The 18,087-nt window shown below is 48.2% G+C and overlaps 1 protein-coding gene across 1 annotated transcript in view; it reads right to left on the bottom strand.

Annotated features, from left to right (window-relative positions):
* The window catches only part of FAM135B (family with sequence similarity 135 member B), a 283,291-nt gene that overhangs the window by 34,679 nt on the left and 230,525 nt on the right, over positions 1–18,087 (bottom strand). Inside the window, exons 8-9 of the mRNA XM_069465957.1 lie at positions 10,233–10,386; positions 8,100–8,149 (exon numbers count right to left, since the gene is read on the bottom strand). Coding sequence (XP_069322058.1) covers positions 8,100–8,149; positions 10,233–10,386 — 204 coding nt within the window. The remainder of the gene's footprint in view (positions 1–8,099; positions 8,150–10,232; positions 10,387–18,087) is intronic.

Raw genomic sequence — 18,087 nt, 5'->3', positions numbered from 1 at the left:
TTTCTTGCTTCCTTTCCTCTTCTCTTCACCACTTTGGACTTATCTATCTTCTACCAGGTAACCATTTGAGGGGCCAGTTCTGTGTCTCCTTGTTTACGACGACTCTTTTGCAACTTCTACCATGTTCCAAATATCAGTCTAACCTCCCTGTCCCTGACATCCACTTGAACTGCACAGACCTCTCCCTCTGCACCTCCAACCATGCTGCTTGTTTTGTTTCCTACACTCTCCCTCATCTGCACTTGGAGCTTCGGCCTTCTCAGCATTCTCAGTCACTCGCGTGATGGCTGACAGATAGCGGGGGTCAGTAACCCTTTATTAAATGAACAGGTGCCCAGGCTGCCCCTCCTGGGCTTCCTGTTCCCTTGCCCCCTTCCTCCCCCTCCACCACAGTGGTTCTGGGAAACACAGCGTGCATCTGAGCTCAGCCACCAGAAGGAAAAAGAGGAGGAAGAAAAAAAAAAAGCTATTCATTAAATGTGTCTTTGCAAGAACTATTTTGCCCTCAGTTGATTATAGAAATGGCTTCAGATAAGGTTACAGAAGCTTTTAATTAAGCCACAAGAGGTCTCTTCTACTCTTGCAGAGGCCTGGGCCTGTGGACTTACAGATGACAGGAGCGGAAGGGTTTCTTCAGGAGACGAAGGAGAGGCCCCTGACACCACACGGAGGCAACTGTGGTCCGTGCTGTCATAGGAGAAACTCCCCAAGAAGGAGGCTCAGCCACTGCCCCCTGCCGCTCCCTCACACCCTGTCATCTGGACCAGACACGTGTTCACACGCTCTTCGCTCACTTCCTCACTTCTGTGTCCCATTCACTGTCTGTTCTGTGGTAGGGGTTGTGCTGAACTCTGAGGAGCCAAGTACAAATACAAACAGTCCTGCCAGAGCTAGTTAACTGATGATTATAATACACCTATAATGTGCAGTGAGAAAGATGCATACTGAGTGCTGTGGAAGAGTCAGGGAAGGCTTCCTGGAGGAGGTGATGTCAGCACTGTGTCTGGAAGGTGGACAGGCACTAAGTCAGGAGAAGCCTGCCTTACACCTGCCGTATGTTCCCTGAATGAACCGTGCTCTCCCACAACAGTCCTCAATCCTGGCTGCACGTCAGAATTACCAGGAAGCCATCATTCCACAGGTGTCTGGGCCCATCTTAAAATGCCTGAGGGCGTGGCTCCGGCACTAACACTTTTTAAATGCTTCTCAGATGATCGTAGTAGGGGTCCAGGGCTGCAAATCCCTGTTTGATCACAACCCCGCCTTTGTGCATGTTCTGACCTTTGTCTGGGATCCCTCCCACGTACCACACACTCACAAACACCCCTGCGGTATTCACTCGTGTTTCAGATCTCAGCACAATGCCACTCACCTACATGCCCTCTCTTGGATGCACAAGAGGGTGTCTAAGAATAGCCTTGACAATTGAGAGTTACAGGGAACTTTATAGAGGTTGAATTAATCCTTACACCAATCCTATCAGTAGGTACTATTATTAATAGTATCAACCTGTTATATGGATGGAGCAACTGGGAGGTTAAGCAACATGCTCAAGATTACAGCAAGAGTGAGTAATGGAGACATTGTCTGGACTCGGGAAGACCTGCTCCAGAGCTGGCCCAGTCACCATGCTGTGTGGCCTCTCACGCTCCCACTGCACCCCGTGTAGACCTGCGGGCAGCGGCCGTCCCACTGCGTGTATCCCAGCAGCACGCTCACGTGTCTGCCCAGCCCACTCGAGTACGTATCTGCAGAAGACAGGAGGGACTGCCTGCTAACGCTGCACTTATCAAACTCCGCACAGGCACAGGGTCTACCATACCCGGAGGCTTCTGGCTTGGAGCTCACTTGATACCTTCTTCATTAACCATTTTTTCCCTCAAATGTTCAAGGGCTCTTATCATAGCGGTGCACAGCAACAGTTCTGCTAGCTCATCCACTTATGGGACCAAGGGTGATGCGAAGGAAAGAAAATTCAAGTCATTCAGAGAGACTTTTATCAACGAAAATGAAACCCAAGGTCTTGAGTATAATTTGGTAATTACTCTGTGGCACTATTCTCTATCTTGTGCTATTTGGAGACTCGTTTTGCAATGGGCTGCAAACATACATAGAACTCAGCCCCTTCCATGGAAGAGTTGACGGCCTAGTGGAGGGGGAGAAAAGCAACGCAAATCACTAAACTCCACTGAGCAATGACGGGGACGGCGCACTGCACCAGGACACACAGGGACCATGGGGAGCTCTCAGACCCCAGGATCTCAGATGCTTCCCTGTGACATGAGACCTGGGCTTGGGCCATACAGGCTGACGAGGACCGTGTGAGGAATAAAAACACGGTGAGATGGGACAGTCTGGCAGGGGTCATGGCATGCAGAAGGCACCGGGGTGAGGGTCTCAGTTTTACCCCCTGAGGGGCTGAAACACAGGATGTTCAGGAGAGAGGGCTGGGGCACCTTGGGGACAGGTGAGAGGAGCATCACAGGCCCACAGCTTTGGCTTCCAGCCTACGCGGTCGGGCCCTCATGCTGCGGGCGAGCAGGATGGTGAGAGCTGTCGCTGTGTGGGTTCCATGCTTACTGCAGTGTACTCTGTATGGGACGCTGCGTGAAGCAAAGGATGAGTCTGACAAGGTCCCTGCCACACAGGGGCTCGCAGTTACAGAAGAGGCGCCTGTAAAGACCAATGCTGTGACGTGGCGAGGTCTCGCTGGGCCCGTGAGCCTCCACATTCTAGGGGAGGGGCCGCATGGAGGCAGCTGGGCATTGCTGCCAAGGCCCCTGGAACCTCAGCAGAGATGCCCCGGAACGTAGCCAGGAGCCCCACAGCTCGGGAGTGTCAAGTCCAGGCTGAGCGGAGTTGAACTCCGTGCCGAGCTTCACGGTGTGGCGGAGGAGGAGGCGGCAGCCAGTGTCTGCTGGCTGTCAACATAAAGAGTGACCCCTAGTGCAGTTTCGGAGTTCAGATACTAAGTATTCACGCTGTGGGACAAGGAGTACCAGCTACACCACCATCTCCTGGGAACTTTTTGAAAATGCAGAATCTACTGTGCCACCCCAGACCAAAAGCAGCAGAATCCGCATTTTAAGACCCCCAGGTAATTCATGTGCATATTAAAGTTTGAGAAATTCTAAAATTGAGCAGAGAAATGGTTGCTTCTCAAACCAGCTGCCTCTAGCTGAGTTCAGTGCTCCCTGGCTATCCCGGGCAGGCTCCAAATGATCCGAGCTCTGAGTCACCCTCTAGGAGTTAGTCCTGGAAAGTCAGAGCCAGGAACCCACTGCAGAGACGGGAGCGGTGACAGTGACCACAGCACACAGGCAGTCTCTAAAGCTTCAGTCTCCAAGCCCCGCCTTGGAAGCAGGGCTAACATGACCTATGTCACAGCCTTTGATAAACACTTTGGCAGCCTGTGTCCCAAGCCCAGTCTCTCACCTGAACTACTGTGGGGACCAGACAGTACCACGGTGAGCACGGAAGGCCCTACCACAGGTCTGTGGTCCACGCACTGTGAAGGGGGCGGGTATGTGAGCTCCCGGCTCCCTGTGCTCCCAGGGCTGCTGCGAGGATGAGGACAGTGAGCCAGGCGGGGAGCGAGCCTTCCCCCCGCACCAGGGCCTGGTACTGCCACTGTTTGCCCCTGGGATTAACCATAACCACCACCTCCTGCCTCAAGACTCACCCTCCCCCTTTCCCTCAGACAAATCCTGGGTCCTGTCACAGAGCTCCTACAACCCCAGGACAGTGATTGGAGCCTCTTTTGTTATTCCTAAATCCTTTCCAGCCAAAGGCTAATTGAGTCTATGCTAATGAGGTGTCTCTTGCCAGGCCCCTAGACAGTGTTAGGGTGGAGGCTGTTTGCCAGAAAGCCCAGTGATTAAAGAGTTGGGAATTTCTGCCCCATCCCGACCTCTGGAGAAGAGACAGGTGCTGGGGACTGAGCCTGTCACCAAGGCCAGGGATTTAATCACTCTTGCCTGATACAATGGAACCGCCGATAAAACCTTAAACACCAGGCCTGGGAGAGCTGCTGGGTCTTCGAAGGCACCACGTGCCAGGGGGCTGTGCACCCTCACTCCACGGGACAGAAGCCCACGCGGGACCCTTCCAGACCTCGCCCTATATACCCGCTGTCTGGCTGTTTGTCTGTGTTCTTCGTAATATCCTTTATAATAAATCAATAATAGTATTCAATAAGACAAGTGCTTTCAGAGTTCTGTGAGCCATTTAATCAAATAATTAAACTCAAAGAGGGGGTCATGGGAATCCCCGATTTATAGCTGATTGGCAGGAAGGGCTGGTGGGATTGTAGGGTGTGCAGCTGGTGTCAGAACTGGCAAGGTTGTCGGGGTGAGGAAAACCCCCAGGTACTTGTCATCAAAGTGTTCGGTGGGTAGAGGCAGATCTCAGCAGTTTCTTTTGCCACATAGCACCTCCTTCTTCATGGCTCTCTGTGACCAGGGGGATTTGTCCCAGCTCCCTGGTGCATGGCACGAGGGCCCCTTCACTGTTAGCCTGGGCTTTCCCCTGGAGCCACAGTGCCCCCAAACCCCCTTCCCAGAGCCTGTCCACTGAGCCACAAGCACAGCCTGGTGCCCTCTTGCCTCCATCAGCTGCTCTTGTGCAAACAGGAAGAGTTTGTTATTTCCTCCAATGCAGTCTCCTCTTTAGAGTCCACTAGAATCTGCCTCCTTCTGGGTGGAATTAGCCACACATCCACCTGGGGGCCCACAACCACGTCCAGCATGTGTGTCCCTGTCTGAAACCCTCACCAGGCCCATGGAATAGCCTGACTGATGCCAAACAAGGCAACAGTAGCAGGGGTGGTGATAATACGGTGCCCCAGGCTCTGTCCTAAGCACCCTGTGCATGGGCCCTCGCTTCGTCCTTGTTAACAGCTGCTTTCACACACGGAGATGACGTGCCCGATGTTGGACTGCCAGCTGGCAGATTCGGGGCTGCACCCCACAGTCTGGGCAGAACTCAACTCTCACGACTGCTCTCTGAGTGCAACATAGCACAGAACAGTAGCACACAGAGCTACTGAATGAGGAAATGAATACACGAGTCCAAACTCGTTTTATAGACAGGCCAACAGCCTTAGGGAGTCGGCAGTTACTGTTCCCGCATCAATCACTTCCTCACCTCTGGTATCGTTCTTGCAATTCATTGCTTCATCCGCTCATCCCAGCCTTTATTAAGAGCTTACTAGGTGCCAGGAGCCCTTCCAAGCAGTGGAGGCTCAAGAGTGAGCGATCACCTCCCCAGGCTAGGCACTCCACCAGGGAAGGGGTCCCCAATGAGCACCTCAGGCCTAGCCAGGGCCTAGTGAGCAGTGGGGACTCAGGAAATGTTTGCTGAAATTAATCAAAACTCTCCTGGGTCCACAGCCTAATGGGAGTAGTTCCCAGGGACAAAAAGAACACAGCCATTTAACCTTATTCGCTGCCGAGAGCACTAAGCAACAGAACCTACTTTACGACAAAGGACATGACAAGCCAGAGCCCTGTGATCACTGCACCCCCAGGACGGTCAGTGCTTTCTGCATTGTACCGGGTCTCACAGACCCCACCTCTCTTCCATGCCACAGATGCTGTTTCCTGGGGCGGCATCACGGTTCTGCCAGTGCCCCTGGTCAAAGGGTGTATCCTTAGTGAGTCCAGCCCAGTTTATTCACCCACTGATCATAATATGATTACTTATGGTATAGAATTGTTCTATTGATTAAATGAGGAAATTCATACACAATTCATACAAAATAGCAGCCAGGCAACTAGTGAGTGTGCCATGCTCACTGGTTAAGAGAAAAAGACATTGATAACAAACAAATGGTTTTTATCCCCATTTTACAGATAAAAAAATCAAGGCTCATGAATATTAAGCAACTTGCTTCAAGTCACGCAGTTACTAGGTAGGGAATATATAACCAGGCTCTGACGCACACAATCCTTACAATATACCCCAGTTCCACACTACTCAGCATCACCTGACCACTGCGGAAAAAACAGGCCGCAGCCCTGCCTGCCCTCAGGACCGCGGCCCTGGAGCTGTAGCTTGGGCTCTGGAGGCAGAATATCTGCTGGGTGTGAGCACAGACTCTCTCTACCATTTGCCCTGCTAACCTGCTTAAGTGCTTTGGCGAAGCTGACATCTCAGTGGGTAACAGGGAGTTAAAGGAGATGTTACTGACAAGCACTTAGAACCCTTGCCCGGCTGGGGATCCCTGCTTATTAAATGTAAGTTGGTGGTGCTGGTGGTATTATGATCCTGGGCTTTGGACAAGCAGCTCCCAGAAACCTGAGCATAACAGGCACAGGAAGCACCTGGAGAACCTGCAGCCACGCCCAGCAGGAAGGTAAGTGAGTGTGTTGACAAACATGTGCTAATCAGCTAGCTCTCCTGCACCATTTCCTGAAATGGAAATTAGAAAGCTGGTCTGGGAAGCTGACCGTATTCCTTCTTCTTGTTGTTGTTGATATTGTCTTCAATCGCTAAACCTACATTTCAGATAATTTACAGATTAAAGCAGTTTTTCCTTGGGATGCTGAGGGGATGCTCCCGCAGGCCCACTGCTCTGGCCAGACCTTCGGGGGATGGAATAGGAGGCAGCCTGGCAAGTCCTGGGGGGAGAGGCCACCTACGCAGAGCAGTTTCCATGAGCTGAGCTCTCTGGTGGTCCCCTCACAACAACCCCAACACTAGACAAGGAACCAGAGGCCCTAAGGGCTGAGTTCATCACCCAGGGTCCTGCAGCTGCTGGGAGGAAGGGCTCAGCCTGGATTCAAACCTGGACCAGTGCAGCTGAGAAGCCTCAGGCCCTTCCCTGGGCAGTGGCTGCCTTGGGGCTCACTCAGGGGAAGGACAGAGAGCTAAAGCCATCTGCAGCCTTGCGGCCCACTCACTGCCTTCTTGGATGTCCACTTGGTGCAGGTCCAACAGCACCAGGTGTAGAGCATGTAAGCTCCCCACTGCTGGCAAGGAGGACTTTAAGGCCTTACTGGTCCTTACATACTCTCTAAACCGACTCCTGTGTTACTCTCCTGCAGTTAGGATAAGCAGTGTTTGCAATGTGATTTCCCTGTTATCCTACAAGCAAGTCCCCCCATCTTCCAGGCTCATGTCATATGGCCCCTCCCTGCAGACCCTTCCTAGAGCCCTGCTGCTCTCAGTGCCCCACACCCTCTCTGCCTCTGCATCATTGTGACACAAATTCTGCTAACTTTATAACTTGCTCTGAAGCAGGGATCCTTGAACTTGGCTTCACAAAGTGCTCATCTGGGAGCTTTGAATGAAAACACCACTACTTGGCCCAGATGTTCTGTTTCAGCCTGTCTGGGAACCCAGGCCCAGACAAAGGTGGAGCTACAAAGTTCCAAGGGTGATTCTAATGTGCACATAGTGTCGAGAAACACTGGTTTAAAAGACAGAGAGGTCAGTTTGTGACGAGGCAGTTGTTTGGGGTTCTGTTTCTAGCATTGGTTAGTTGTGTCACTCACCCTAAGTTACCAGACTTCCTTCCAATCTTAATTTGCATCTCGTTAATAACAGTACTCACCCAGACCATCCAACACAATAGGATGCGAAAGTGTTCCAGAAATTGTAGATAATACCATGCATTTGTCAAATATTTTTTGAGCACATATTCCTAATACACATTTGATCAATTTTTTTGGCAAATGCATGCTGCTGTTTTTGTCATCGTCATTGACTCTGGCCTCCCTGCCATGTCCGAGGCCACCTGAGCACAGGTGCAAGGTCCTATCACACCCAGGGAGAAGCCCATTGTCACTAGTCAACAAATATGGATGGATAATGGATGAATGATGGGCAAATACACAAGTGTAGTACAAGCTTCAAGAAGACAGAGACCTGTTAATCTGTTTAGATTTTTCAAAACATCTAGCACAGGCAAGGCACACACTAATAGACGCTTAATGACATAGGGTAACAGATCTAAGAATACTTCTTCAGTTTGAGATCTAGAGCGAGGTTACAAGTGGTGTCTTTTCACCTCTGGTTTCTATAGCAAGCAAGCAACTATGTTTGCCTTGCACAACCACTGCCATTCATTCAGACCCCAGGGCCAGTTCTCTAATTACCTGTAGCTCCGAGCACAGCTGAGAAAGTGTTTCTTCAACAGCAAGGGCCTCTAGGAAGAAAAAAAAAAAAAATATCATATAATTAATGTACACATGGAAATGCAGCAGTTGATAATTAAATGAAAAAAGTATATGTTTCAAATTGGCATTAAAGACAAACACATTACTGCCGAGGACTCTCCTTATACATATTCTAACTTCCTAAAAGGATCACGCTTATAAGGAGAATAAGCCTGAGTGGAGCCAGGGGCTGAGCGCTCAAGGCCGACATTGTCTTGTGGATACATTTACGAGAAACAGTATATCCCCACATTCATATAATACTTTGTGTGGTCCAGAGAGATTCCACACTTATTTCTGTTTTTGCAGGTACATGCACACACATGTACACACACAGACATATGTATGTGCAGCATATATGAGACATGGATTTGCATTTCCATCTTACAAATGGAAAAGCAGAAGCCCTGAGACGTGGAGGGCAGGGCTCAGCTTCCTTCCCAGCTTCACTGGCTCTTGGCCTCTGGCCATTTGGGATGTAAAGGTCATAGTCACGACTGTTTGAAATCTTCCCTAGTTCCATGATGCCGTGGTCAGTAATTTGAACATGGCTGGGGCATGGGTTTTAGTTATAGCATCATTGCCCAGGTGAGTGGAAACGACCCCTTAGCAACGTAGGATGCCAGCTGCTGACCAAATTAGCATGCATCTCTCCACCTGACTGTTGTCCTCATGTCTGGGAACCCCAGGAGGCATAATGGACTATTGTGTTGATCATAGCTGTGCTTCCTCGGTGCACAATGCCTGACACATAAAAGGTGCTCAGTAAAATATGATGCATGAGTGAACAAAGTAACTCAGTTCCTCTGGATTGAAAAAAAAAAAGGTTATATTAGGAGTCCAGCTGCTACTAACAATCTGCATCTTCCCTTTGAGCTATATAAACTGGCTCTGATTCTCTGATTCTGTGCTTATGTTTATTGTATACATAAGATTTGAACCTGAAAAAATTTCAGTAATTGCCTGGGATTCAGAGTAGTGCCTGAGCGCAGGACTTGGCGTTAGAGCTGAGAAAGCTGATGGTAAGATGGCTGTAGAGGTCGATTCAGCAACTCTGCCCCTGCACCTGCTCCAGCACTCCACATCCCAGGGAGAGTGCGTGAGGCATCCAAGGGGCATCCTGCTTCCCCAAGTCCAGACGGGAAGCAAAGCATGCAAACAAGTCATGTGATGGTTTCAGTGCAATAATGGGCAATGTACAGGCCATAGACATAGCCAAATCTCAACAGTGAAGTCTGAGGGTCTAGGAAGAGAAACGAAGGTACCCAGCATCAGATTCTGAGGTTGAAATTGGCATTAATCTTGAAGACCAGGCTGAGGACGTGACCTCTGTTCTGGAGGCAAAGCGCTATTATTAGAGGACCTTGAGCAGAACCATGATACCTCACCTGCTGTGATTGAGGACGACATGATATGAAGGGCCCTGCCCTGGAGGATCAGCACAGGATCCCCGGGACCTGTCCTCGTTCTGCCACACATTGCTGTGTGACTCTAAACAGTCCATTTGACCTCTCTGAACTTCACTTCCATCATCTGCCAATTGAGAGGGATTCTGGCCCAGTGATCTCTATGACATCTAATCTTTGGAAAATCCATGTGCAAAAATCAATTAGTCCTCAGGTAACCTAGCCAAATGTGATGGATACTAAGAGGTTTCCATAATCATCCAGATGACATACATATGTAAATATATATGTATATGAACATATACAGTTCTTTATGAGGATTGTTTTACACTCTGGTAAAACAATCACAATTTTATAATTATAACCTAATTAAGAGAAGGCTATATACTAGCATTTTCCCCTAGAAAGTGACTTCACATTGTGTATCGGGAATGCAGGTGTGTAACAGGTATTCAATAAACGGCTGTTGGATGACTGCCTGAGTGAATGAACGTGTCTTTTCACACTGCACTTGCACTTCCAAGATTCTCTCCTGCTACAATAACATAGAGCACAGACTAAACCTACCTGAACTGCGGTGTCACAAAAGCATGCTGGACTTGGCAATCCCTGGCCAGAAGGGGTACTGCAGGTGCTGGGATGGGCTTCCCCCCACACCCATCCTTACCCAGCTCCGTGTGCGGCAGCTCCGGGATGTCTCTCATAATCACCAGGAAATAGAGGCGGAGTCCGCGGTAGGCGCGCAGGAGCAGCAGGCACAGGTCTCGGTGCCACTTGTGTGCATGCTGCATGCAGTTCTCTGAGGGGATGTAGAAGCTGCCCTGCGGGGATGAGACGGAAACAAAAGCTGAGGACTATCACGTCTGACCCAGGGCTGTACCCTCCACTCACCCTGCAGCAATATTCACAAAACGAGCCGGGCGCGGTGGCTCACGCCTGTAATCCTAGCACTCTGGGAAGCCGAGTTGGGAGGACTGCTTGAGCTCAGGAGTTCGAGACCAGCCTGAGCAAGAGTGAGATCCCGTCTCTACTAAAAATAGAAAGAAATTAGCCAAACAACTAAAAACAGAAAAAAATTAGCTGGGCATGGTGGCTCATGCCTGTAGTCCCAGCTACTCGGGAGGCTGAGGCAGGAGGATGGCTTGAGCCCAGGAGTTTGAGGTTGCTGTGAGCTAGGCTGACGTCATGGCACTTTAGCCCGGGCAACAGAGTGAGACTCTGTCTCCAAAAAAAAAAAAAATATATTCACAAAACGTTTGGAGGTTCAGGGAAGGAAGCAGGCCTGGTCCTGAGAAAACTGGGAAGTGGTTACAGATTCCAGGAAAAGAGAACTGAGCTTGAATTTCTTTTTTATTCTTCCATGTGGGAAAAACACTGGAATCTGCCTCACCTTTGTTGTACCACATTCAAATTCAAATGATAAAATAGCAACAACAATAATAATAATAATGAATGATGAGGATGAGGGCACTGACCTCAAAGGTCAGTGGCAACTGAAGGGCCCCCACTGACAAGCCTCTCTCCGACCACTGCAGGGTGTACTCTAAGAAGAGGCCATACGACAATGGAGGTGGGCCCTTTTCACAGGGAGATAAGGAATTTAGAAAGACCCTTGTAGCAGGTGGATGCCTTATGATAGATAGTGCTGAAAAAGAGGGAAAAAAATGTGCTGTGGTAAACTAGGAAGAGGTCATGAGGTTAGGTAATCAATGCTGAAAGTGAACCTCGAACGTGAGCATGAAGTGTCAGCATGCTCCATACATGACATTTTGTTTGTGTTAATAGATGTAGGATGGATTAAACTGGTAGAGTTACAAAGTAGTTTGTCCAACAAGGAAAGGACATTTAAGTCCACAATTGCTTTGGAGATCCAGGCACGACGAAAAGGAAGAAGCAGCACAGTGTTGACTTTCCTGCAGACACTCGAGAGAGGGGCATCCTGGGAGGAACTTCAGGAGGGATCTGTTCTGAGAGCAGAGAAAGGGGTCCCGTGGGAGAGGGTCCGGGCACAGAAATGGGAGTTCCTGAGAAATGTGCTGGGAAGCCCAGTGGACTTGGGACCTGTTTGTGCATCTACTGCTCACATGGCCGCGATGGGAGGAAGCAATGGCTATTCCTGTCCCTGTGGCCTTGCCTGGCCTGCTTGGGGCAAGGAGATGGAGGAATTACTCCCTCTCAGCTTGTGTGAGTTGGTCTGCATCTCCAGTGATCACGACAGCCTCCCGCCTCGTTTGCTTTCCTTTCTTTTTGCTGCCATCTTAGAGGCCTGAATTGGTCCAGTGGGGGCAAAACAGGTTTGCTGGGGGTTAACACACATCTGCACCTCATCTGAGCTCCCAATGGTGTCGTGTTGGCAGACAACGATGGGTGTAAGTATACTGATACTAACCACCTTAGGATGATTTGGTCATGTGTGATACAAAGCGATAAAATTCAGGAAACCTCGATGGGAGTCTCAGGTCTGTGATCACCTAGGTGTGTAGTACCTAGAAAGAGACTCTGAGAGGGTCACTGTGGTGTGCTCTCAGGAGCAACATCTGTGGGGGAGTAGGACAGAACGGGGAGGAGTGACATTGCATTGTCATGCGGACACAAAAGAGACCTCAGCCCATGCCATGGGTAGCCCTGGACCTGCAGAGCAGCCGGCCTCGGGCAAGAGCCAGGTCTTTGTACCCAGGCATTGACCAGTACTGGAACTGAGTTACTTGATGGGGAAGGTGTGACCTTGGGTGAGCGGCTCTCTCTAGACAGGACAATCTCTAGACTCCGATTGCCGCCAGCCACCAATATCCCCAGCAGTGTGAAGAGTGGTTCAGGCCTGAAGGTGGGTCTGGGCATCCCACCACAGAGTCCACTGGGGAGACCCTCTGCAGCAACTTTACTCCCCAGGGCCTCACTTTTCTCAGCCCTGAAACCTGGCCTTGGATTACTAGGTTGCAAGGTCCCTTCTGATTTGAATTTAAGAAAGACATTCAACAAGGTTTAGAAGCAAAAGATTTCATAACCAGAAAATTCAGCCAACTATAACATCTGTGTTCACCCAGCATTGAGGCTGATCCATTTATTCCCATGTCTCATCTCTCCTATTATATTAAGATGGAATACAGCCAAGCTAATACAGGTATAGAAAAACTGGCAGAACTAGTGCACAGCAGGGAGCATGTCAGACTACCCAGGCGTGCAGAGCAGGAAGGAAACCACTGCATTTAGCTAGAATACAGACATAGTAAAATAACAAACATAAAATCTCACTAACATCAAAGAAAACACAATTTAAAGCGTCCCACTCCCTAGAGTCTAATAATTTCTTGTAGATCCTTCTAAAATACCACTATGCACATATGTCCATATGTATGTTCATGTGCACTTACTGTATGTTCGCACATCCTAAAAACACACACAGACATACTTATAAGTCGGAGGATGCTCTGGGCATTTATCTGTTCCTTGTTTCCATCACTTCTCATGCCTTGGAGTTCTTTCTGATCACACCAAACAATAAATGACAAGAGCTCTTATTTCCATTTCATAGATCAAAGACTGTGGCTCGAAGTACTGAGTAACTTATACAAGGACTCTCTGCTTGCCAGAAGCAGACATGATTCTCAAAACTCAGGAGCCGACCCCAGGCAGTCGTTTCTTAGTATGCCACACGTGCCTCGGAAAATCGTGCCCGGCAGAGAGCAGATGCTCGACAAAGGCTCGCTTGCTTGACAGAGGCATTAATTTAAGTACCGCAGTGTCTCCATTAGCTGTGACTAAGCAGGAATAAGAGTGGGAAGGGGATTAACAAAGGCACCACATAAGGTAGCTATGAGGCCCCAGTTAGCTTCCAGCAGCCCTGAGAACCCCACCTCTGCCCTTGCTACCTGCCCACACCTACCCACAGCTCTATCTTCTCACGATCGCCTCATTTTGAAAGTGCTTCAGGGCCCACCGAAGAGGGCAAGAGATCTGTGAAGTCTGTTATTAAGTTTGACTTTTAAAACTAGACTCCAAACATCATATAGATTTTTCGAGAGGGACATAAAGAAAACCTTGGGGAACCTTCATAAAGCCGATTCAATATGATTATTGAGATAATAAGAAGTCAAAATGCTAATCCAAAGAGAAATACTGAAATAGATATGGCTGGAGATTATTATAAACAAAACAAAATTAAAAACCTCCATTCTTCATAAATTACAGCACGACTTTTGGAAAATGATTGATATGCCACAGAAAATCCATTAGCCGGCCTCCAGGCCTGCAGAGCTTGTGTCAGGGTAGACGAGCCAATGTACTTCCATTAGAATTGCATGAAGTGCATTGAAAAGCTGTGCGACAATCTCCCTAGCACAAAGCAAGAGCACTTCAGCAACCCTCTTTCAGCAGTCTGGAATGAAAACCCTAAGACTAAAGCAGGAATCAAGCATGGCAGGCAGACCATCAGGCTGCACATGAACTCTCACCTGGAATGTTCCTGGCCAGGGCTCACCCCATAGCAGGTGCATGACAAAAGACAGGTGTCTCCCTTCCTGAAGCTACAATTAGTCCAGAGTAAATGGGAAAACATTTCTATAGTTAAATGTACAGTCTGGAGCCTGGGCTCCTGGCAAACAGCATTAGTGTTGAGACTGAAACCCAAGTTTGAGTTCTTGCTTCTTTACTCACTATCAATGTCACCTTGGGCAGGGTTTCCCCCTCCCTGTGCTGCAGGTACGTCACCTGTCAAGAGGGGACAGTCCTAAAATTGGTGTCACAGGGTTACTGCTCAAGATTAAATGAGGCCATTCAGGTAAAACGCTGATATATGTAATGGCCCAGTGTCAAGTCAGTGTGCACTGAAAGGAACGTTTGCTTACGTAGGACGCCCTCACCGATGGCCTCGGTGAACATGTCTATGGATTGTGTAGCTTAAGATTCAACAGTGATCCACACTTAGAGACCTAAAAATGAGTTAAAGTTCACTGGGAGTTCTGTAGGGGCCTGGTTTGGTTTTGAACACAGATTTTGGAGTCAAATAGGCCTGCACCTTGCTCATGGGTCAGTCCCTTTGTAACAGCGTGCCTGAGCTCATCCTTCTGCATTAGAAGTGCCAGTTTCCTGTTGTGGACAGTCGGGATAACAATCAAGTTAAAAGGCTTAGGAGAGTGCCTGGTTTATAGTTAAGTACTTAATATGTTAGTTAAGAAGTTTCTTTTTATCTCATTTATTACTTAACAGAGTATATAAAAATCAGAATAGCTAAGCTTGTTATCAACTCTGACCTTTATATAAATGCCTCTCAAATCTACACCACTACTTTAATTCCTTCCCTGGGATCCAGATCTCTGCATTCCAAACTTCTGATTGGATAGCTTGCCTAGCTGTCATAAAGCCAGGTCAAACAGAGCTCATCACCATCCCCTCACCAGATCCATCTCTTTCCTCTAGTCTTCTTAATGGGCCCCACTTTGCCCAACACCCAGGAAAGCCAGAGAGTTCCCCAAGGCCCCAGAATTCTTTCTTACCTCAAGAATCTGTGATAAAGTTTGAAGGTTCTCCCTCTAGCACTCTCTGATCCGTGCCACAGTTTGAGTTGTCTACATCGCTTACTTGAATTATTAAAAACATCCATCTTATGAGTCTCACTGCTCTGGTCTTAGCTTCTACCTACAGCACCAGTCTGTGCAAGTCAGTTCATGTCATTATTCACTGTCTATAAGACAAAGTTCAAACTCCTTTGTGTGGCATTCAAGGCCTTTCCACCTTAAGCCCTGACCACACTTCCAGACTCAACTGTTTCTTCCCTCCAGGTACTTTTCCTCTTGAGGGTCTGTCCCTTGCTGTCTGAAATGGCCTTTTCCCAGCCTTTCTGAATTAACCTCTAGTCACCACCAAGATGCACGTCAAATGCCGCCTCCTCTATGAGATTCTCCAACCACTACCTCCTCTGTGGTTCCTCATGTGTACTTTATTAGACCAATTATGACTCTCTCTCTTTCTCTTTCCAACACTCTCTGAACACTCTGACAGTAGAAACGGTGTGTTATTTGTCTTTGAACCTGAAACACTGGCGCACAGATATTCACTGAATATACAGAGAGTGAGTGGATGAAGGAGTGAGTTGTAGCCTCTGCTACAGGTCGCTGTATCACCATGACAATACAGACTTGATGGACACAGTCCTGGCCTTTATGTCCAACATATCCTCACGTCCCCCTACTTTAAAACTGTGGGGGCCGGGCGCGGTGGCTCACGCCTGTAATCCTAGCACTCTGGGAGGCCGAGGTGGGCGGATCGTTTGAGCTCAGGAGTTCGAGACCAGCCTGAGCAAGAGCGAGACCCCACCCCTACTAAAAATAGAAAGAAATTATATGGACAGCTAAAAATATATATAGAAAAAATTAGCCAGGCATGGTGGCGCATGCCTGTAGTCCCAGCTACTCGGGAGGCTGAGGCAGGAGGATGGCTTGAGCTCAGGAGTTTGAGGTTGCTGTGAGCTAGGCTGACGCCACGGCACTCACTCTAGCCTGGGCAACAGAGTGAGACTCTGTCTCAAAAAAAAAAAAAAACTGTGGGACTTTCACGTGATTTTGGGATTTGGATTAGGATTTCCTAGATTACCACAATAATCATGCTATAGATATATATGCTCTATATAAATATAATTATTTATACTTTATATGAAATATACAAGTAATCTAATTTTTACTTGGCATATGCTAAACATTGATAACTTTTCAAAATAATTCAAAATTACCCATAAATGTAAGAGATATAGTTGTTAAGAAGTATCAATACATTTTTTGTGTTACAGTTATGAGTGAATGCATAAATGAAATTGCCTTTTAATATTCTAGAGGTTTATTTGAAAAAGACATGTGAGCTCTCTCAGACCTCAAAATCTAGAATGCTATTAATAGTAGCACCGTTCGTTATGTGTCTGCTGTGTGCCTGGTACTATTTTTAGTCCCTGGCTTCCTCCTCTTGGTAATTCAGTGAGTTTTACATTATTGTTTCATTTTTACCATTAAGAAAACAATACTAACCTTAAAAGCATTAATAAATAGCTAGCATTATTTGACTCTATTAAATGTCAGGCATTAAGTGTTTTACATGTATTAATCACTTAATTCTCATGTCAACCCCATGACATAAGACTATTTGTTTCACTGCACCCATTTTGTAGAGTGAGAAACTGACCCTCAAAGTGGTAAATCCCTTGTTTGCGGGTCTCATGACAAGTAGGCAACAGATCAGGAATTCAGACACGCGCTGGCGCTGGAAGCCCACACTCTCCCAATCTTGATGCTGAACTTCCTCCTTGAACTGAGCTTCAGGCAGTTTAAATAGTTTGCCTGTGTTCACGCACCCAGGAAGCAGTTGAGTTGAGCTTCTAACTCAGGTCAGGGCTCAGGCTTAAAAAGGAAACCCGCTTCATAAATCACAAAGAGAATCAAAGCCCCTGTGCTAGCTGCAGCTTTGCTGCTAACTAGCTGTGATCCGGGAAAATCACTTTACCTTCTGGCCCTTCCTCACCTTCTCTGCCAGCCACAAATCGACGAGGTTTTAGTCGGTGAGTCCTAAATGTTGCGTCCCAGTACTCTGGGTTGTGGTGACTAACTATGAGTTGAACTATAAGTATTTCTTGCAAACACCCCACCTCCCAATTTAAAATATAAAAATCACAAATGATTTTTCATATTAAATATTATTGGATCCAAAGTTATACCTGTTGCCCCCCACTGACATCCCAGAGAGTTTGTTTAGCAGGAGAAAAAGGGAGCAAGAGCTGCCAGGCTGGGACTGCGGGGTAGCTGTGGGGGTGGGGAGGAGTTGGGAGTCCTGGGTCTGGGTCCTGTCCTGACCCAGGCATCTGCTCATCCCACATGTGTACACCTGCTGCCCTCCACCTACATGTAGCTTCAGCATGGAAGGGTCATGCAAGTGACTATTGAGTGATCACAGGGAGATCTGTATGGCTCTGGCCATGGAGACAGTAATCTTGGTTTTGTGTTTTCTCCCTCTATGAGTTTGTGGTACCAGTGTGCCCCTCCTGGAAATCAGGGAGAGATTATTACTCAGTTTCTACTCCCAGATACATTCACGTAGTTGGCAATCACTCCATGTGGTTGACCGAAACAATACTTTAAAAAGACAAGGGTCTCAAGGAAGCTTGGGAGATGTCTCCAGCTCTCACAAGGCTACTGTGAAGAGCTTAACTACATAAGGCCCCTCTGAGTGGTGCCAGAGACGATGGGTGGGAGCCGTAGGAGGGCGCATGTCCTGGGGGAGAACATGAATTTTCCATTCTTAAGGTGGCTTCAACATGGAGGGACTTCCCTTACCATAATAGTCCTGGCCTGTCTCTGCCCACTTGCTGGCCAAATGGTGAGTTTTGGATAAGAGACAGGTTCTGCCTTGTCCTCCCCTCAGAGACATGAATTTCCATCGCCCTTAGCCCTGGGGTAGCCTGGTCGTGGAGTCCTGCAAGGGAGGCCTGCAGCTGTCTCACACTGCTGGGCCTGGGTAGGTAAGTAGTTAATTCTAGAGCTCAC

Source organism: Eulemur rufifrons, chromosome 3, assembly GCF_041146395.1.
Source record: "Eulemur rufifrons isolate Redbay chromosome 3, OSU_ERuf_1, whole genome shotgun sequence".
Taxonomy (NCBI): domain Eukaryota; kingdom Metazoa; phylum Chordata; class Mammalia; order Primates; family Lemuridae; genus Eulemur; species Eulemur rufifrons.
Note: the sequence above shows the minus strand (reverse complement) of the source record. Positions and strands in the feature narration are given on the sequence as shown.